The following is a 22832-nucleotide window of genomic DNA, read 5'->3' as shown; positions in this document are numbered from 1 at the left end:
ATATTTTTTAGTTAAATATTATGTAAAAGTTTATTTTTTTAAGAGCATATTTTAAAGTTTTTACTGCATATTTAAAGCGCTTTTTTTAGAGCATATTTCCGGTTTCCCTGGTTATGATAAATATTTGTCAAGTATAGACAGGGGGTAAGATCGGAAGATATTCTAAGAGAATTTGATGAAAAAATAAAATATTGCCTGAAATTCAAGTTGAAAGCAAGTGTAATTCAAGCCTCGAATCCAATGTCAAGCAATTGAGTTATATTTGTATTGCACTTTATATGAATAGCATTCTCCAGTAAAAAGAAAACATAAATTCAAGCAACATATTTTTTATTTGAAAAATATTAAATTTTTTCAAGTTTAAAACATAATAAAATTTGAATTCAAGTCAAATTCAAACAAAATCTTCAAGTGCTTGAATTTTTTTTGTTGCTTTAGTGCTTATTGGGAATCATCAATCATTTTTTTTAGAGTATCTGGTGGGATCGAAACTGCAACCATCAGATTGATAATCCAACTTACTAGTCCATCGGGGCATTTGATTTTCTGATTTTCCATACCAAATTTCTGCCAGTTTCGAAAATGAAAGACAAATGGCTGGGTCAAACAATAATAGCGTGTTTGTGGCGTGAGATCTTACTAAAGAGAGTTTTTTTTTATGAAAATACAACAATGTTACAATTTTTTGCAGAAAACACATAAGCGTACAATTAAGGCAATTCGGGCTCCGAAATATGATTGAAAACCTTCTAATTTTTTAAAGTTTCAACTATTGGTAGGTTAGGTTAGGTAGGTAAAGGAAGGGCGAATTTTAAGAATGGAAGTAAATTGGTTGCCGAATGATTTACTGTTAAGAAGTGAGCGGTCATCCTTTGACATTTATTTAGTACATTTGAATTTAATTTTTGTACAACTGATCGAAAATAAGTATGAGAGATATTCGGTTGTGCCGAATCTTATATACTCTTCCCCAAAGTATACTAAGATAAAGATAGAAAGTTTTTTGTTAAACAAAAATATTTGCGAGAAAAAAGTTGTTTTGCTAAAAAAAATCCTTTGACCTTGACTTGTGTTCCATTGATGTATGGTTAAGACTGAGTAAGGTTGTTGTTGACACAATAGTTCTTTCTGAGTCATCTAAATATTGACATCACTCAGTTGAAGACATGTAGGACAGGACCTATGTGTAAGTTATATTTGATCACATATCGCACTGGTTCCTCTAAAGAGCGTCAACTCAAAATTTTTCAATTTTCACTTTTTGCAGGAAATCGATGTACAGTGGTCATATCTACCCGCTGTAAAAATCTTACATCATTTTCTCTACTCTTTCGCCAAAAAAATACAGTTGTATCCCTCTTCTTGATATAAAAGTAGCTTCTCCAGAGTCAACTAAAGAGAAATATTTTGAGTTGTCCCCAAATGTAAGCTGAATTCATATCAGTTGTGTTTCAACTAAAGAGAAATATTTTAAGTTGTGCTAGTGTTTATGTCACAGCGGTTTACTTTGATAATGTTCGATTTTGTGTTGTCTCTTTTTAGTCCATGATTTTAATTCTTAGTTTTTTCATTAAACAAAACTGTTGTTAATTTGTTTTACGAGTAGAAAAGGATAACTTAGATTCGTTTTTATACAAAACATCTTATAAAGAAACAAAATTTGACAAGGTGTATGTAAAAAAAAAAACTTAAAGTCTTCTGACGATTGGAATAATCTTAAGTAAGTTTTTATTAATTAAAATTAGCAATACAAGTTGTAAAAAAATTAAACATTTTTCTCCTTTCAGGCTTTGTTCTGCTTATTCCGAAAAGTTACCATTATCGGAAATTAAAAAAGTAGACATAAGTGAACTGGTAAAAAAAAACATCATTCCAAAAGAGTATTACGAATCGTACTACAAAAACATAATAGATATCTAATTTTCATTCATTTTTAAATTTAATTACTATTTTTTGTTATGTATGTATGTATGTGAATAAACATTAATTAAACCATTTTAAACTGAATAATATAAATTTGATTTACTTTAGGATACATAAGTTTGATATTTCTAACCATAAGTGACATGTTTATTAGAATTAAACAGAATTCTCAGTTAAACTGGCACAACATGAAATGACACCACTATATAAATGAACAAATTTCACATAAAGGGGAACAACTCAAAAAACTTGTTATTTTTCAATAATCCCTGAAAAAATTACAAAAACAACTACCGTTGTATACTTCTTACTCATATTTCTTTACAATGCCATAATTGTTTTCAACTTTCATTGTAAATATTCCAAAAAAAAACAGTTTTTTGCCTCTACTGAAAATTTGTAAATTTTGAGTTGACTCCCTTTAGAGGAACAAGTGCGATATGACAACAGGAATGTCATACTTGGCGGTCATCCACAGTTATAACAGACGCCGAGAAGATTTTGTCATATAAAACAAGAGTCGTTCTGGCACAACTGAGATCAGGATATATCAGCAGGCTTAATGTCTTATAGACCGTGCCGCTCAAACTTATACTTATCATGTGGTCAGGATTTAGAAGAAAGGTAAAGAGATCAAGGTTTTTTTTTTGCTTCGAAAATTTAGAACTTTGTACCAATAACCAATTGTCATAAGTGGTGCTGAAACACACCGATGGCTTTCAATGTGCGTGAGATGGTTTGTGCAGTTCATAAGTGGTGATTTTGATACTGAAGACAAAGATCGCTCACGCCAGCCAAAAGTCTGAAGACAAAGGATTAAAGGCTAAATTATTGGTAGCTACTCAATCAGCAATTTCAAAACGTTTGCAAGCAACAGGAATCATCCAAAAGCAGTGAAATTGGGTACCATACGAATTGATGCTGACAGACCTTCAAAGACGATTCATTGCGATGAAAAATTTATTCATTACAATAAGTAAGTGAAGCACGGCCAACCAGCCGAACCAACACCAAAGCTAAGGCAATTCTGTGGATTTGATGGGAGAAAAAGTGTCATATCTATTATGAGCTGCTGAAATCTGATCAGACCATCACAGGGAACCTGTGCCGAATGTAACTAATTCGTTTAAAGCTAACATTGGCCGAAAAACATCCAGAATATGCGATCAGACATAAAACCGTAATATTCTATCAAGACAACGATCGACCACATATTGCAATACGATTTAAAAATTATCTGGATTGAAGAGGTAATTTATAGTCCAGATCTTGCCCCGTTCGACTACTATTTGTTTTGATCGATGCAGAACGCAATCTCTTGGAATCGCTTCATATTTGAAACGGCCAAATGTTTCAAAATAAAAGCTAAAATTTTGAAAAAATTAAGAATTTTTACATCCAATATTTATCCACCAATTTTTTTTAATTAGCTTTTGAAAACTTGAAATTCAAAGCACCATAAACAATCAAGAAAAACGTTCCCACGACAATTGGATCTCTGTTCCGTAACGACCCGAATCCTACTCGGCCAAATATTGCCAAATCAGCGACAGCTATACAAACTGAAAGTTTTTTCACCAGGAAAACTGTTACTACAACAACTACGAAAAACAGATCAACTGACGGTTAAATGCGGTGGTTCTATATAGAGTTTAAGGATCAATATTTTGCGGTACTTGAACTGAACGAGTCCATAAATATAATGGCGCTGAGGTAAGAATCTTGTATTTCGTGGTTGATTATTTTCAACAATGCGAAACTATTCATGTTCTAATAATTTTGCCCCCAAAAAATGCAACTTTTAAATACAAAGTTCTTTCCCCCCATATGTATAATCAATTTTTAAATTTTTCACAGTTTTATAAAACAAAATTTCCATACGAAATTTTTTTTTAAAAATTGCTTATGAATAACACCATTAGAATTAAAGCAAATATGTAATAATTTTGGCTTTTGTTTAACTCGACTATCTTTTGTTATTAATTAGGCAGCAATTAGCCAACAAAGTCCTTCAGCAATTTAATTAACTTTTGAAAGCTTGCAGTAGTAAAACTTAAGGGACAAAATGTCCAACACAATAAACAAACAAAAATTGAAAAGAAAACCAACTTAAACAAAGAATCTTTGTAAATTATTTATTTTTCTTTTTTATATTGACCTCAAATTGTTTAAGAAATATGAAATGCAAGCGTAAGCACAAAATGTTTCATAAAATACTTGACATTTGTCAAAGAGTCTCTGCTCTCTTAATAATAACTAATCTCAACAACAACAACAAAAAGTATAGAAAACTTTATTTGTTCTTGCCATACTTGTGATATTTGCAGGCATAATTTAATGATTTCTAAGTTTATTTCGTTGTTTTTTTTTAATGGATTGGCTGGCCCGCTTAAACCTCTTGAAACTGTTTTTTTGGTTTTGTTTTACTTTTCAATATTCTATGACGTTTTTTACGATATTTTGGATTATTTGCTGTTATTCTTCCGCCTTAATGTTTCGCTATGCCACAAGTCCATAAAGTTCATTGTTCTGAATGGAAATGGTAATGCAAGTGTATGTGTGGGGATGGATAATGATGATGATGATAATGTTTCTGCTGTTACTTGTGCCAGCCAGCCAGTCAGCCTGCTGATTGTTCGTGAAAGTACTCTCGACATGTTCTTAGTACACAGTATTATTTTTATAATTCTTGATTTTTTGTTTGTGGTTGGTTACTGGTGCTGCTGCTGCTTTTGCTGTTGCATTTATATCCACTACATCTTTCTTTAAATATATTTATTTATTTTTTTCTTTTATAGAAAAATGTAATTTCTAGCTATTTCTGTTTATTTTCTATTTGAAATATTTTTTTGAAATAACTTTGCGTGCCGTTTGTTATAGAGTATATAAAAGTGGCTGGCATGTTGCTGTATGCTTTTTTTTTTTTGTTTTATTTAATGTCATGTTGTGCTGTTCTTTTTGATTTTCGTCTTCTACCTCGGCATTTTTAACACCAACTGGTTTTTTTAGGTAAAAAGTTATGGTTTATATGTTAAAAAAAGAGTGTATTCATTTTTTCAATATTATGCAGCGCATAATCGATATGAAATTCAAGCAAAATGTCTGGAAACTCCAAGGCCGAAGAAGACTTTTATTTTTATAAAAATTCTAAATCAAATTGAAAATTCACAATTTTCCATTTTTCGCCTTGAAGCTAAATTTAATTCAATAAATTCTTTTAAAAATCTGTACTCTATTAACAAAGAAACAAATACTTGACACATTTTGCAGGTTCTCTAACCGGCTTTGCATGTTAAGCAAACAAAAAAAAAACTATTTTTATCCTTTTCTTTATATACATACAATATATTATAATAATGTACTATATACATATTACAGATATTATATATAAAAAATTTAAAGAATTTTGCTAATTTTTCTTAGTGTTAGCAGCTACTCATCAAGTTTTATTAACTCGTTATAATAACTTTACAAGTGGGATTCTTCTGCTTCGTAGCTATTGCAAGTAGTACGTACAATATTGATTTTTAATTGATGAAAATAAAAAATAACATAAATTCTAAGTTATAACAGCATTTTATATAAAGAATTTCTTTGTCCGTCTGGAACAGCTGTCAACTTTCTACTCATCTTGCTTACTTTTTTGTCAATGGTTTTTAAGAGATCGGTTAATATTACTTTAGACCCAGCTGGATACTGATAACCATGTCCAATAATGCTTGAGAAATTTTGTCTAGAGTACGTACGTATGTATGTGGAAAAGTCACGTATTTGGGGTTTGAGTGAGTTTTACAACAATTAATCATTGTGCAAAAAGTTGTTGTTATTGTAGCTGTTGTCGGTTTTAAGTTCTATGCAACGACATCTGTTTATTGTTCGGTAGACAGAGTAATGTGCCTGTTGTGACGTCTGTATATGTATAAGCAGTTAGTTGCATAGATAGATGACAATATGAATAATTTACATAATTATTGTTTATGAATGACAATAAAGAAATTTTCAATAGAAAGGTCTTTCGTTAGCAAGTGCATTTGTGTATACAATGCATTTAAGTACATAAATAAATAAATCTCAGAAAAATATCATTTTCTATACAAGTTTACTCAACGAATTAGTACATGTCCTAATGAAAATTTAATACTCTTAAGATTTGAGTTATTTTTTTCTGATTTGTTGTCATATTTTGTGTACGTTGCAAAATATTATTGATAAACGATCATAACGATCATTTTCGAATCTACATACCACATACAGTGAGTGATCATACAATGGAAACTGTTTTTGAAAACTATATTCCGTAATTTCAGTTTTCAATAATATTCACAACTTTTCCCTCGCAGGGAAAATTGATATCGTAATATTCCCATGAAATTTTCATTCACAATAGTTGATTTTTATTCGTAACAGCTGTTTATTGATTACAAAATTCCATCTAAAAATTTCACAACGAGGAATTTTTTCACATGAACGATAAATGGAAAAAGTGAACATATGTCATGTAAAATATTGATTCGCCAAATAAAAAATTATGTGTACTTCTAAGATAAATTAAAATTGACTATGTTTTCTATTAAAATATAGTAAATTTCAGTGTTTATAAGCATTCAAGTTTAACAAAAATAAATTGCATTGCCAATTTATGTGTACTTCTAATATAAATTAAAATTGACTTTGTTTTCTATTAAAATATAGTAAATTTAAGTGTTTCAAGTTTAACAAAAATAAATTGCATTGGCAAAACAATGGAAACTTTTAAAATTCGGGGGGGAAAAACGAGACTAAAACAAAAACATGTAAGAGATTTATATTCGGCTATGCCCAATTCTTTATTCTTTTCACCAAAGTATACTTTAAGTTAAAAAAAAAAATTTGGTGACAAAAAAATTAAATAAAATTGGCTGAAAAAATGTTTTTGGTGAATTTCTCAAATTTAAATAGCAACCTAACCATTTATATTTATTTATCAATCATATATGTAGGGTATGTAGACTATTTGAGGGCTTCGGAGTTGTCAACATACAGAATTATAGATCCAGGAAAATGTATAAATTAAATTATACTACTTTGTACGCTATGTTTATTGTGTTATCGTGCCGAGCGTCTAAGAGTCGGTTAAGTCGAGCCACCGAGTCGTGAAATATTAGAACATTATGACAATATGACCAATAGTTTGTTTTACTAATAAATTCTCACCACCTATGTTTTTGATAGCTGAGTTTGGCCTTTGACAGTAGTTACCGATCTACTATGTATACATCTGCTCAAAATAATAGATACACCAAAATTTATTTTTTAAAAACGAAAAAAAATAATGGTATATTGTAAAATTATAAAAAAAATTCAGTCGATTTTTATTTATAGTTAAAAGGAGAGTAAAAAACAAAAACAAAATATTTCATAATTAATAATAAATATTATAAAGTAAATTAAATTTCTTAAATTTCGAAAAATTTGGTGCTCATAATAATAGATACATTTTTAAAAATTCTTATTAAACAAAAGCTAATAAATTTTATCTTAAAAAAATTAGTTTATTATTAAAGTAAAGCTAGTATCCAGTATATCCACCTTTGTTTTGTAAAACTTTCTCCACTCTTCTGGGCATACTGGATATCAAGTTCTGACACTTCTCCAATGGAATCTCGTACCATATTTTTTGCGTTTTCTCCCATAAATCGTCTTTATTTTTGAAAACTTCCTTCGAAAGCCTTATCTTTAATTCACTCCACAAGTTTTCTATTGGGTTTAAATCAGGGGATTGGCTGGGCCAGCTTAAAACAGGTACGTTATTCTAAAAGAACCAGTTTTTAACTAATCTTGAACTATGTTTTGGGTCGTTGTCCTGCTGGAATGTCCATATTAATGGCATATTTTCCGATGCATATGCAAGCATTACGTTTTCCAATATGTCTCTATACCCACTAGCATTCATGGTATCTTCTATTCGGAATATCGGACCAACACCATTCCATGAAAAGCAACCCCAAACCATTATGTTTCCCCCGCCATGTTTTACCGTCTTTTTTGTAAATTTAACGTGGAATTCTTTTCCTTTTGGTCGGCGTACATTTCTTTGGCAGTCGTTTCCAAACAAATTTATTTTTGTTTCGTCGCTCCATAAAATATTTCTCCATTTTTTTTCGCCTTCACACCCGGACCATTGTAAGTGCTCTTTAGCAAATTCTAATCTTGTCTTGATATTTTTTTGGCGCATTAGTGGCACTTTTCTGGCAATTCTTCCCGGCAATTTAGCTTGTAAAAGACGACGACGAACTGTTTGTGGACTGATTTCGTTACATAGCTCCGCAGAAATAGCTTTCGATGATATGAAGGGTCTTTTTTAACCATAAGGACGATCCGCCTATCTGTTTCTGGACTGGTTTTCTTTGTTCTACCGCGAGTTTCTCTTTTTTGTTTTTTAGATAAAGCATTTTGGACAAAATGTAAAGATCTTCCTATGCTCTTTGCTATTTCCCGTAATGATTTTTCTTGATTTCTCATCGTTTGAACAATTTTTTTCTCATCTTTGGTACAATGATGATTTCGTCCCATTTTCTTCAAAAGAGTCCTATTTTTTATAAAATTGTTGCTAAAATTTGAATTATACTTACTGTTTCACGTAAATAGGAACAAAAAATTGCACAAAAAAAAAATTGTATATAAACAAATTACAAATTAGATACACATCAGATCTATTTTTATGAGCAAATAATTTTTTGTAATTCAAATAAATTCGTTTTTAAAAATCAACATGAAAGCAAATAGTTGCCAGATTTTTGACTGACATGACATTGCCAGATAGAAATTTTAATAATATGATGTATTCTTAACGCTTGCGAGGAAATTTTCAATGTTACCGCCATTTAAATTTTTTCCAATTAGGTGTATCTATTATTTTGAGCAGATGTGTATATTTATCTTTGGTTAGCTAGGTATTAAACAAACAAACAAAAATACAACAAATCAGAAGTCTGATACAACAACAAAATACATTGACTACAATGTATTTTGTTGTTGCATGAGTTAGGTTTTTGACAACAGACTTAGGTTTTTGACAATTCCGTGTCATCTCTATGTTACCATATTTTCTAAGCTTTCAGAAAAATATAAATTTTTTAAATTTTATTTTTGCCTATGAAACGATTTAGGGATTTGGCTTTAAATTTGTAGATATTTCATTGCTCCCGAATTCGATAAAGAAATCAGTTTTTACAAGATGCTTAGACATTTTTACAATAAAATAGTTATATGTTTGTTTTGTTCTATAAATAAAATTCAAAACTATTTTCTTCTTGAAAATTCCATAATCTAAGTTTTTCCTTTATAAAAGATTCTTTTTCCGTATTCAAACTAATTTTGGTCGAATACTAAAATACTGTTTTTGGAACGATTTTATTCCTGAAGAACTGACAACTAATAGTTTTGCGAATTAATATTGCATGATTATAGGAAATTCCATTCCATCATTATTGACTAAACGAATCTACATTAATTTCCATAAAAACTTGTCTATATACTAGTGCCCTAAACTCAAAGATATGATAAAACCTCTTTTCTTTTTGCTCTTGAAGACTTTCTTGTCAAAGAAATTTTAAAGAATATTATTATAATGCAAAAATAAACCTAAAAATCCATAGAATAAACTATTTATTGGTCATTTATGTATTTGTATAGTTTGCGGTAAAACAAAACCGGCATATGCCAGTTTTAACGACACAACAGCAACAAAAATGTCAAATACAGAAAGAAACGAAAAAAAAACAAACAAACTTGATAATGATGTTTAGACAACAACAAAAACTACAACACAGTTGTTAACTAAAACAACAAATCAACTTAGAGCTTAAAGTTAATTTAACAACTAGAGGTGGGCACAAAACACAAGCTAAAATTTGAGCGGAGGTGGTGGACGACAGCGAGGTCTTAATTTTTTTTTTTTTAATAAAATTATTTTTATTACATATTTTTGTTGTTATGTGGACATACATATGTACATATGTTTGTACATAAATATTTTTGACAATAAAATGTTTGCAGTAGCGCTTAATAACGATTTGATGACGTAAACTTTATAGTCAGGATTCTTTTAGAAAACGTCAGATAGGAAAATTTTATTAAACAACAGCAGGATTCTTTCTCGTTGAAGATTAAATAAAAGAAGAAGATTCATTTGAATCAACTCTGTATGTAAACGAATAATAAAAAAGGGTGGACCATAAATGTTAGTCGAGTCAGTGCAATATAAAAATACTTTCTAAAATATATATTTTAGATATATAAAGATATCTTTATAAGAGCTGTCACTCTCAGTTTTCATACAGTTTGACACATTGTAATTTATATTAATTATTAGTAGGAATGCCAATACCGATTCCGAAAGTCTCGGATTTTTTTCGAATTAATCAATTCAGAATTTTCGGTATTAATCATTAATTAATTTGAATACTAATTGCGAAGAAAGATTTTTAAATTCAATTAGGCAGCAGGTCTACTTATCATTGACAGACTAGTTTTTTTTTTAATAATTCCACTTTGACTGTGAACGATATTTTTAGTCACCTCTATACATTAAATAATATTAATTTTTTATTTATTATTTTTGTTATAAACTTTATGATGACTGATTTATAACAAAAATATCAATTTCCATACAAAAGTTAAATTGTGAGTTTTGTTATAATTTTCTCACTATTATAAAGTTAAGAATATTGTGATAAATATTAATGTAGGTACTACTTTTGTTATTAAACATACATATTTATATTCATCCCCATATTCTGAACTTTATGGCAGTTACAAAATATGTACCTACCTATAACAAAACTGAATATTTTATAACTTTTGCATGGAATTTTATATTAAAAACATTTTGTTTTGAATTATCGTTTGTTTCCAATTTATTTTAATACAATGAATTAGTTTTTATTTAAGAAATAAATTGTTTTCATTGTTATACATATTTGTTGTTTTTCAATGTGAAACAAAAACCCCGAAATCTAGAGTTTCTCGAATTACGGGATGGAAAAATTTAGTCCCGTCTGTAATGTATAGGTATATCATAATTACACTACAACTATTTTGGTGACATTTGAACCTTTCTATCTCTTGTAGCTGTTTTATCATTAAACCACTTGTTTAAAACTTCAACTTTATGCCAATTTTTAAATCACTATTAATTCTAGAATAAATCCTTATAAAATTTGCGAGAAACAATGCAGTTTTCTCTATACATATGTATTAAAAAAATACTTTTCAGACTTTATTCGTATAATAAATACTTCAATACTAAATAGAACACAAATGACGCATATTTTAAAATAAATATACAAGCAACATTCCATTTTATAACTGAAAATTATAACATTTGCTTCTATTCTTCATTATTCATGCTTATTCAATTATTATAGCGCATAAAATTTTAATATTATTTTTTTTAGAAAAATAAAAAGAGGTCAACTGTAAATGTCTGAAATCTTTTGAATTTTATTCAAAAGATACAAAATGACAGAAAATGAAGAAGAAGAATATGAAGTAACACATAAAGCAAAAAACATAAAGATCGAAAACCAAACCCATTTTGTCTTCTTAAGAATCTTTAAAACAAAAAGAATCCAACGTAAGAAGAAAAGATAATCTCCCCCAGGGAGCACGTAAGCAAAGCAATGGCAAAAAATATAATAGAAGTAACGACAAATAATACACCAACAAAAAAAGAAAAAGGAAACAACTCGGCTTATGTTGTTGTAGTTTTAAAATTCTGCCAACATTGACGTCAGCAGAGTTTTCATACAAGAAAAATTCTATATTTCATACACACACATACACATGTATAGGCAAACATCCCTTTTAATTATAAAATGTATGCGTCAGCTTTTAAACAAAAAATAAAATAAAACATCCACCGCACGTAAGCACACACTAGCACACTATTAAAACTGCAGGAATTAGGAGAACTATTTAGAAAAAAGAAACCATATGCAAAGTAATGCAAGTCATAAAAAAGTAAAGGAATTCTTTTTTTTGCCACTTTCTTTTCATGCACAAAACCGGCTAATTAACTTTTTTGTTTTAAATAATTTTACTCTTACACGCTACTACACCTTATTATTTCTTTTTCTGAAATTGTATGTAGCACTTTTATCTTTATTTTATTGCTTGCAATACTTTTCTCTTCAATACAAATTAATGATATATTTCAGCTTTTTGCCAATTTCTTTTTCGTCATTTTTTTTTTTGTTTTTCTTAAATGTTTCTTTCTCTTTTACTCGTTAAACATTTGAAATGCTGCAAACCGGGAGACTCACCTTTTACACACACACACACGCACGTTCACTCACTACTCAAATATGTATGAGAAAATTTTTTGTTCTTTTATAATCTTGGCTTTTTTTTCCAAATTTTATTAAATTTTGATTGAAATTTAAATGTTGCAATGATAATTTCAATTAATACAAATTTTTCGATTTGCTATAATTCAAAAAAACTTCGTGTTGTAGTAATTCACTTGCCGTTTTATTTCGATCTGCGAGCGAAAAAACCGACAACAACCGTTGACGAAGAAAATACTTTAGAGTTGTGAAAGTATTGATTATTTTTGTACTCAGTACTCAATGTTGACTATTTTTCTGGGTACTCAATGGCAAAAAGTAACTACTCGATACTTTCGGAGTTGTGTTTTTTTAGAATAATATGAAAAAAAACGTGAATATTTTTTAACTGAAAAGTGTGGCTTTATTTTTTAAAATAAGTATTCTCAAAAGTTAAATACAGCTTTGAAAATTATTGATTAAAATAATTTATTGATTATTGTGTTTAGTAATCAAGAGTACCGACATTTTACACCACTAGAAAAGTCGTTGAGTACCAGTCGTGCTAACTCTTATCAATCATAACCCGCTAACTTAATTTTTAAGCGATTAACCGCTAAAAAATGGACTATAAAAACTAGTCCAAATTTTTGGCGATTTATCGGCAATTTGTTAAATTATTATAAAAATGTTTAAGGTAAAAAACCTTTAATTATTATATACTTTTTAATAGATTTATTTATGCCCAAGATCGCGGTGTCAATCAATATTACCAGCACTCTTGATATGTTAAAATAAATATCTTTTATTTTAATAGTTTTGTCCACCAAAGTTTTATTTTCTACATAGATTGGAGGTGTCCCCACCAATAAAATTGGAAATAGTTATGTACTCAACTGTCAAATTGTATTGCCGATGCCATATGTTCACGTGTGGACAGCAGAAACATTTATTTCCACATATATTGAGCAATACACAATTTTTTGAAGAAATACTTGCAGCAAATCTCCAGTGAAGACGCATCTTTTTCGTATCTGACAATAATTGTCAGTTTTTCATTGACAATTATTGCTAACCTAAAATATCAATTTTGTTGTCAATTTATGTTTTACTCTTTAAAGAAAACAAAAAAAACGAAAATTATTTGCAGAAATTTTACAAAAATATAAAAGTATATTGTCTCTTGTCCCCTGTCTATACTTGACAAATATCAAGATAAGGTTGTCTGAGCAAAAGCACTAACAATTTTGTCATAACGAAGCAATAATATTAATAAAGACTATACCTAAAATATACCTATATAAAATAAAGTTGACTTTTTGGTTAACGCTTTTAAAATCGCAGAATTATCACCACTGTTGATGAAGAATGTATTGAGCAGAGGGTGGTAGCACTGCTTTTCAGTGACAAGGTTGCCATATATTTTATTTCGAAGTACCCATGTAAAAAATGTATAATTTTCAAATATTTGAGCCCCTATCTACACGCGCAATTTTTATTTCCTAACATAAGAAATAATGTAGTTTTGTATTTTCTTTTTATGATTTATGATTTTTCTTCTTAAACGACATATTTTAAAATGATTACTTTTGTTATGTTATATTTTTGTTATTCTTTATCCGATATGGTCAATATATACATACGTCATATGATAGCTTTTAAAAATACCTTTTATATGGGCTATAGATCATAATAAGTTTGAACCCATTACGATCAAAATTCAAAACTTTGTGTTTTTGGACAAATGTCTACTCAAAATATTACAGATTAAAGGTATTCCCTTTTTGTTGTATTAATTGTATTCACATGACATACGGCTGCTCGACATAGCATAGAGATTAAAACCCTTCCGCCAAGAAAAATATTTTAAGCGAATTCTGTGTTCGACAAACCACAAGTTATAAAACCCTTCCGCCCGGCCATAGGCTGGTAGTCAAGAAAGCAATCTATACTGTAATAATCATATGTATATGGCCCGAAATAAAAAAAATGGGTCCATTAAGAAAATAGGTTTTTATCTCTCCAGTTTTTGAGTTATACAGTATTGTTGAACGAGTACGATATGTATATTAAATACCTATACTATATTTACTTGGTAATGGCCCATTACTAATGGGCATTTAAAATAAACAAAATACATTAGTTTTACAAAGACGAAACAAAAATTATATGTATTTAAATATATATGTAGCAATTGACCTAAAACTAATAAATGCAACAGTTTCACTATAGACAAATAATCTTAATTCTTTAAAAAAAATATTAACACACAGATTGTATGTAACCTGATAAAAATGCACTTTGTTCCCACAGAATGTTTTTTTGTTTTGTTAGTTTATAAGTATTTTACATACGGAAAACACCAAATTTGGTGCCATTACCGGGATTATTAAGAGCAGCCTTTAAGCTCATACCCAAAACTTGACGGGTATTGGCTGGATCAATAATGCCATCATCCCACAAACGGGATGTACTGAAATAGGGTGAGCCCTCCTTTTCGAATGTCTCGATTATCGGGGCACGCAATTTGTTGGCTTCAGCTTCGGTGAATTCTTTGCCAGCACGTTTGCGTTGGTCAGCGGTAATTTGTGCCAAAACATTGGCTGCTTGGGTACCGCCCATAACGGAAATGCGAGAATTGGGCCACATATACAAGAATCTGGGAGAATAGGCACGACCGCACATACCTGTAATTGAAATATGAAAAATTATAGATCAAGTGGACAAGGAACAAATTCAAATAATACCATAATTGCCGGCACCATAAGAACCACCAATAATGACGGTGAATTTAGGCACATTAGCACAGGCCACAGCGGTTACCATCTTAGCACCATTCTTGGCAATACCATTAGCCTCAGCATCGCGACCCACCATAAAACCGGTAATATTTTGTAAAAATACCAAAGGAATATTACGTTGGGCACACAACTGTATGAAGTGGGCACCCTTGAGGGCACTTTCCGAAAACAAAACACCATTGTTGCCAATAATGCCCACCTTGTTGCCATAAAGTTTGGCAAAACCACAAACCAATGATTCGCCATACATTTTCTTGAACTCGGTAAAACGACTGCCGTCCACAATGCGGGCAATAACTTCGCGCACATCAAAACTCTTGGTCAAGTTGGGACCGACAATGCCATACAATTCTTTGGCATCATATTTGGGCTCTTCAACTTCCTGTGCCAAAGATTCTTCGGCTGCCTTAATGGTGTTCTTGCTGGAGTACAAAAACTGATCGTTGAAAGCATTGGTGGTGGGTAAATTCAAATTGCTGACAACTTGTCTAGCCAAATAGAGAGCATGTTCATCGTCGACGGCATAGTGATCGGTGACACCTGAGGTCTTGCAATGCAAATCTGCACCACCTAAATCTTCAGCTGAAACTTCTTCACCAGTAGCTGCCTTGACGAGCGGTGGGCCAGCCAAGAAAATGGTACCTTGTTTCTTTACAATAATACTTTCGTCCGCCATGGCTGGCACGTAAGCACCGCCAGCCGTACAACTGCCCATAACAACAGCAATCTGTGGTATACCTAAAGCGGACATATTGGCCTGATTGTAGAAAATACGACCGAAATGTAATTTATCGGGAAATACTTCAGCTTGACGTGGTAAATTGGCACCACCAGAATCTACCAAATAAATGCAAGGCAAACGATTTTCCTGGGCCACTTCTTGTGCTCTTATGTGTTTCTTAACGGTGATGGGATAATAAGAACCACCCTTGACTGTGGCATCGTTGGCAACAATAACACATTCAGTTCTGTGAAGATTAGTGGACAAAAGCAATTGATTAAATTTTTTAAATGTTGATCCTTTTGTTAAACTTACCCACAAACACGACCAACTCCAGTAATAATACCACCCGAGTTAACCACCTCATCACCATACAATTGATAGCCGGCCAAAGTGCTCAATTCCAAAAATGGTGATCCGGTATCCACCAATCTGTTGATACGTTCACGTGCCAGCAATTTACCTCTTGAGGTGTGACGTTCAATGGCTTTTGGGCCACCACCCGACAACACTTCGCTGGTAATGTTGCGCAGTTCACCAACCAAATTGGACATTTCAGCAGCATTTTCCTAAAATTTCAAAACAACAACAAAAAATTGTACATTAACAATTTGCAAAGCAATTATGCAATGATCGGTTGTAAATAAAATCACCTTAAACTCATTGGAATTCTTATCGACCGATGTTGGCAGAATATTGGCTTCGCCTACATGCAGCAAACGTACAGAACTCCGCCATGTTGACGTAGTTAAGGAGCTGCGCAAAATGGAATTTAATTTTAACATATTTTTAACTAAATTAACTAATTTAAACTAAAAAATAATTTTTTATGGAAAACAAAACACAAGGTGGGTAAAAAAAGTCAAAGTTGATCGTGATAAGAGAAACTGACAGCGGCAGCAGTGGTGCCAGTATTTTGTTAGTCTCTATCCCCAGTTATCGGAGTGTATCCCCCAGAAGTGGGCCTTACATGTGACCGATAGGTATAAAAATGTGTAGTGTAATTTTGAAATACATGAAACTTTATTTCGCCAAATAAAATTATTACTCAATATGCGCTTTTTACACACCGTCTACAACAGGCATGAAATGCTAAACATTAACACTAACATGATGTTAGTGTTAGGTATAGAGACATCATGTTAGCGTTTTTCTCATGTTTTAACATGGTTGTTAAACCATATGTTTTAACAACTCTATTATAACATGAAATGACGTTTAAGCTTGACAGCAGCCATTTTGTTGCTTTTTTTTCATTTACAATTTTCATTCGACAAACAAACAAATAAATGCTGTAAAATAATGTGGAAAATTGTGTAAAAATTGATTGGCTTTGTAATTCTATAAAACAAAAAATAAATAAAATAAATAAAAATGGATGCTAACGCTGAAGAAACTTTTAAAATCATTGGATTATACGAACAGTTCCCATGTTTTATAGAATTTGCTTCGCTGACAATCAAAAAATAATGAAATATCTTAATATTGACATGAGTACGATACTCCACCATTAACATATTAATAATTTAACATGAAGTCTTAACATCATGTTTTAACAGCATTTCATGCCTGTTGTAGACGGGGTGTTATGGGGCAGACACAATTTGTTAGTATCATTTGGTATGGAATGGGTTAGCGATTCAATTACTTTTTTGTAAAATAACGTTAAAATTATTGAATTTTTTTGTCAAAGAGGAGATACTTAAGCTTTTCTTGTATTTCATCATATTATAAATAAAAATATTTAAGACTAATCGATTTTTGTATAAATTAAAGTTCATTTATATTTTTAGCGATTTTTATAAAAATTTAAACGAGTTTGGAAACAACACTACCCCATAAATACAACCCTGTAATTTCTTTCACTAAACATACCCTCTAAAAATTCGAAGTTCGTTTTTTTTGACATTTTCTTTTGTACCTTTTGTACAAGTTCGTTTTTTGCCCGTTTCAAGCAAAAGAACATCCATCGTTTTCGTCTTGGCCATTTGGAAAAGTAATCGAAATTTTAAGTGAAAAAATGTTGACCCGTACCAATTTGTTGGCTAGCAACTTTGCCAAGTCTATGGTTAGATTCCACAGCCATGGTGGCATTCCCGGCGAGGTAAATTTGTGCATTAAAATTGCTAAGGATTATGAGATTTCTACAGAAACCATATGATTACATAATTATTTTTTTTTCTCATTGGAGGAGACTGCAATAATATGTTTTAATGTTAATATTTTTTCTATTTTGTTTTCAGAATTTGCCCTTCAGCTTGAAGAACCGTTATAGGCTCACTGCTCTTTTCACTACCTTCACCGTTTTGGGTTTCGGTTCTCCCTTCTTGATTGTCAGACATCAATTGCTTAAGAAGTAAAAAAAATTTTAGGTTAGTATTTGAACAAAAAAAAGTGTTAAAATTTAATCGTTAAAATGGTAAAGTTGGAAAGGAAGTTCTAAAGGATGTATTGTTCCATAAGGTTTAACGCTCATTTTGGAAAAGAGTTTGTAGCTCGAAGAATGGAGTATGCAGGAAGGATGCCTGTCTTTGCTTGTTATTGAAAATGTCTGTTTTTATATTGTCCTGTGATTTCCATTCTATATGACCTAATAATAAATCTGTATTACAGATTTATAAGTTTTAAAATATAGTTAAAAAATTGTGTTTGTTTAGTCATGGTTTTCATGGTGACAAAACTTTGTGCAAAGATAACATTAAATGATCCAGTGAAAAGTTATTCTAAAATTGCAAATTTCTAGTTCTAATTAAAATTGGAAACTGTAGATTTTGTAAAACATTAAAAAGTTTACTTTCATTGAAATCTATTTCTTTATTTGCAAAAATATTTACATTGAAATTAATCAGAACTTTCAACTAATTTTTCAACGTTGAATTATACAAGTAATAATTTTTCTGTGGGAACCATTTTTGAACTATTCATGTAAGAAGGAGTCATCACAAATAATAATTTTATTTAAGACATATAAATTTTCTGGGTTCCACGCCTAATTAAACTAGAAAAGCAGCCTATTTTATCAAGAAAAATGGATAATCATTATTTTTTTATATTCTGTGTTACAAAATCCTCGAAATTAAAGTTTTATTCTTTGTTTCTTTGAAAGTTCTCATATTTATCTAGCATACTAATATATTTTATTATTTTTCTTTGATTTTCAGATTAATTCTTCTTTGCTTTTAAGTTATCAAGTTGTCGATACATGTGATGCCAAGACATTGCGTTTAAAATAAAAATCCCAATATGTGCGATGTATTGTAAGATAAAATGTATTCGCAAATATAAAAAATAACCAAAATCAAAGTGTTTTATTTAAGATAAATATGAAAAATACCCTTCACCATGAGTGGTAAGGGTAACAGATATAAGTGGTATGTTATATAGTCATTCCGAAGCAGCCCCTCCCCCCAGATAACACACATACATGATTGCTACATCAATATATCTGCTATAGTTCCAGTTCGGTTGCTATTTCAAATCGGGAAAAATAGTGCTGAGATACAAGCAAAAACCCAACACCTCGATTTTTTCACATTTTTTTTTACCATCAAATTGTGTTCAACAAAAGCCTTTTCACCAAAAATTCTTTTCAATATAATTCCAATCAAAAATCTCTTTATTCGAGATGATTTATTGTATCCCATTATAGGTTGTTTAAAATAGTTTTGTGTACCACTAATCACTATTTCAGTAATAGAAAACAGTTGAAAATATAGACCAAAACCTTATATTAGAATTAGAGTCTTTTCAAAGTTAGCTTAAAAGAATGAAAAATTTATTTATCCAAAATTATATACGGCTACCATTATCGATAAATATTAAAAAAATCAGTTCATTCCCGGAAATTCCCGAAAAATTGTGAATATTAAATAATGACAAAAACAGTTAAATTTTTGAAATAATCAGTCAAAATTCAATATTAAATATACATAAATCTTTGTTTTTGTAAAAGAGAATATAGTTTTTTTTTGGTTGTGGTAACTGGATTTCTCTGTTGTTTCTGAAAAATGTTGGTTTTGTCAGCTGATTTTCTAGTACTAGTATCGAAATGTATCATTCGATTGTCAACAAATAACAACGAATCTGTTTTATCTGTATGGAAATAATACTGTTAGGTTATGAAGGCAGCTGGTATTAACCAGCTCAATTGGGTCCATAAATTGGTCCCTTTGTGATAAAATAATACTGTAACTTTAAGAAGAAAACGCAAAATTAAATTTCGAAACTTCCAGGGGATTTGTAAACAAATTTTCCCCCTTTAGGAGCCCTTTTGGATATTTACTGTTCAATTGGATTTATAAACATTGGAGTCGGTATGGGGCCTTAAAGGGTGTATGTTGGTGGCAAACATGGACTAACATGCGTTACAAGAAAACAAAAAATACCCACTCCCATTTAAAAAATTATATTGTGTGGAAAATCTGCACAATAATAATAATACTTTGCCTAAAAACTTTAATAAATTTATTTTAAAATGTAGCATTTTCTTTTCAAAAAAAACTTCTATTCGAATTATAAAATTTTTTGCTAATAAACTCAATTTTCATATAATTTCGTTTTTATTTAAACAAAAATAAATAAAATGTTTGCTATTACAAAACAATTAGCGAAACGTAGTAGTTCCTTCAATATTGTATTAAATAAAAAACCTTTTGTGCGTTCTTATAAAGGCGGTATGCCTGGCTGTGTAAGTTAACATTTTATACATAATTCAAAGCTATTTTCATTGCTTAATTTCTGCTTTCAGAATCTACCATTTCGCAAATCCATGGATAATCCCATGAGATTTACAGCATTTTATTTATTGGCTGGTGTTATTGGTTTTGGAGCACCCTGGCTGGTGGTAATGCATCAAATGTTAAGACCATATGATTATGAGGTGGAATAAGGGAATTCTTATTATTCTATTCTATATGTATTGTATTTCGAGTGAATTAAATGATTAAAACCAAATCAGGCATTTTAAAGAAATAATGCAAAATTGGCTACTATTACCACTATCAACTCAACTACCGTAACCGCTAAGCTACCGTTACCGAAATAATTTGAATTACCTTTACCGGTATAATCGTAAATACCGTTACCGCTAATCTATAAATAATTTTAAATTAGTTAAGTAATAAATTTTAATTTGATATGTAATACCTATATGGCAACTGACCAAATTGGTAACCAGAAAGTTGTGGTTGCTCTCTGTTTCGTAACCGAAGTATAGGAAGATACATACTCAGTGAAGTTCAGAGATGCCGGTTGGTTACACACGAGGTGGGTCTAATTGGACAGGCATCCCTACTGGGATTTTGGACCATAGAGTAACGACAATAGACTACGGTATTTTACCTGCATTTTGTGTTTCGAAGTAGAGACTAATGGGTTAGATTTGAACAGCTGTTTGAAGAGTGTTCTGTTTTCACTAATTTGTCCATAATAGAATCTGGCACGGAAGTCGGAGTTTATGTAGTAGATGAGGACATCAAAGTGTCGTTCAGACTACCAGACGAATGCAACGTCTTCCAGACAGGTTTCTTAACGATCTGGAAAGCCACGGATTTGATAAGGGCACACGTCACATAGGGGTCTTTAGTGTTATTGGAACTATACACAATCAGATTGTGTTGGGTACCTGGGTACTGTAACATACAGGGAGATGAGGTTAAACCTCCTATATGTTACTAGTACAGGTTGATTTGAAAAGATGCCGGAAGTTTCCGAACCAATCCTGGTGTAGTAGGACGGATTGCAGGGTGTACAGGCCTATGTAGCGAAAGTTGAATGCAAAACCGGACACTGCACAATTGGAGTCTTCAATGGGACAATGGCACACCGGATTTTTAAAGGTTGTGCTATGATATTGAGGAACTAGAAACAGTGGAACATATTCTCTGTAACTGGTATATCCCCCATTTTATCATGGAACCTTTCCCCTATTCATTTTAGCCTGATACCCTGTAGTCTAGGGTATCAGGCTAAAATGAATAGGGGAAAGGTTCCATGATAAAATGGGGGATATACCTAGAAGTGATCTGGGAAATCTACAAGTATTTATCGGGGGTAATGGGAGTCGGTGAATCCCAGTCTATACTTGTATCATGTCCTTTTTATTTTTTTTCTTTGAACAGGATCTTTTACTTTATTTACCTTTATATCACATGACTTCTCTCTTTTTTATTCTCTCCAATTTCATTCCTTTTCACATCAAGTTCACACTGGGTTATACCTATTTCTAAAGGGTATCACAATGGCTACTATGGGTCTCCTAGTGGAAGTGTACTTCTATAGTAGACACCCCTTCAAATCTATCTTTGAAATGCCTATTATTTGATATCCATATCATCTATGTTAATGACCTAGTAATCCATAGATTTAAAATTCTAGTTTTTTTTAATTCATATCTCAGCCATTTGTGGGCCAATTTTCCCGAATTTAAATAGCAATCAAGCGGAACAATAATGAATAATGATGTATTAATCATGTACTATGTAAGGGGATTCGGAAAGTTGATTTCGACAGACAGACGGATATGGCTATATCAAATTCGCTATCTACAACGATCCAGAATATATGTATATACATTATCAGGCGCGGATCCAGCTCAACCACTTGTGAGAGGAATAAACAAATGTATTTTACCTTTTTTCCGTTTAACATTACAATTTAGCGGTTTTAGGGGGAAAATTCCTTTTGCCCCCTCATGGATCCGCGCCTTTACTTTATGGGTTCGCAAATGAAAAATGTAGAAATTACAAACGGATTGACAAACTTATATATATACACTAGTGTTGCCAAGTATTCCGATTTTCTTTTCTTTCTTATTAACAAAATAATTTAATGGAAGCCCGATGTTAAATGTCAAAACATCATTATATAATTAAATATAATTGATATATCGTCTTTCAGTCTGTCCATCTGATGGTTGGTTTTCCATTTAAAAGTGGTTGTAGAACGTCAAAATAACTATATGGTTTGATATTACTTTTTTGTGAACAGTCATTTGTTTCATTTCTGTAACACCCCGCCTGCAACAGACATGAAATGCTGTTAAAACATGATGTTATAAAAAAGTTGTTAAAACACATGGTT

The 22832-nt window shown here is 30.9% G+C and overlaps 4 protein-coding genes across 4 annotated transcripts in view; 1 reads left to right on the top strand and 3 right to left on the bottom strand.

The window, feature by feature from the left end:
- The window catches only part of Eb1 (microtubule-associated protein RP/EB family member 1), a 31451-nt gene extending 18965 nt beyond the window's left edge, over positions 1-12486 (bottom strand). The window contains exon 1 of the mRNA XM_065511149.1: positions 12228-12486. The gene's annotated coding sequence lies outside the window, so the exon portion shown is untranslated. The remainder of the gene's footprint in view (positions 1-12227) is intronic.
- Positions 1-22832, bottom strand: part of Asph (Aspartyl beta-hydroxylase) — a 134840-nt gene that overhangs the window by 65395 nt on the left and 46613 nt on the right. The window lies entirely within an intron of this gene.
- Mccc2 (methylcrotonyl-CoA carboxylase subunit 2) lies at positions 14370-16572 on the bottom strand. Its single transcript, XM_065511378.1, has 4 exons — positions 16406-16572; positions 16068-16321; positions 14978-15999; positions 14370-14917 (listed from the first exon to the last, which is right to left on the bottom strand). Exons 1-4 carry the CDS (start codon positions 16535-16537, stop codon positions 14577-14579), a joined length of 1749 nt encoding a protein of 582 aa, XP_065367450.1. The 5' UTR covers positions 16538-16572; the 3' UTR covers positions 14370-14576.
- LOC135960948 (cytochrome c oxidase subunit 7C, mitochondrial-like) lies at positions 17679-19055 on the top strand. The gene is made up of 3 exons (XM_065512375.1): positions 17679-17856; positions 17996-18124; positions 18914-19055. Exons 1-2 carry the CDS (start codon positions 17773-17775, stop codon positions 18110-18112), a joined length of 201 nt encoding a protein of 66 aa, XP_065368447.1. The 5' UTR covers positions 17679-17772; the 3' UTR covers positions 18113-18124; positions 18914-19055.

This window comes from Calliphora vicina, chromosome 5 (genome assembly GCF_958450345.1).
Source record: "Calliphora vicina chromosome 5, idCalVici1.1, whole genome shotgun sequence".
Taxonomy (NCBI): domain Eukaryota; kingdom Metazoa; phylum Arthropoda; class Insecta; order Diptera; family Calliphoridae; genus Calliphora; species Calliphora vicina.
Note: the sequence above shows the minus strand (reverse complement) of the source record. Positions and strands in the feature narration are given on the sequence as shown.

What these genes read in the sequence shown, in the direction of transcription:
- Mccc2 (XM_065511378.1), bottom strand. Translation starts at nt 16,537, where the DNA reads ATGTTAAAATTAAATTCCATTTTGCGCAGCTCCTTAACTACGTCAACA. An exon ending in GGAGTTGGTCGTGTTTGTGG is followed by an intron (nt 16,000 to 16,067) that starts GTAAGTTTAACA and finishes TAATCTTCACAG; the next exon opens with AACTGAATGTGTTATTGTTG. An exon ending in TTATGGTGCCGGCAATTATG is followed by an intron (nt 14,918 to 14,977) that starts GTATTATTTGAA and finishes TTTCAATTACAG; the next exon opens with GTATGTGCGGTCGTGCCTAT.
- LOC135960948 (XM_065512375.1), top strand. Translation starts at nt 17,773, where the DNA reads ATGTTGACCCGTACCAATTTGTTGGCTAGCAACTTTGCCAAGTCTATG. An exon ending in ATGGTGGCATTCCCGGCGAG is followed by an intron (nt 17,857 to 17,995) that starts GTAAATTTGTGC and finishes TTTTGTTTTCAG; the next exon opens with AATTTGCCCTTCAGCTTGAA.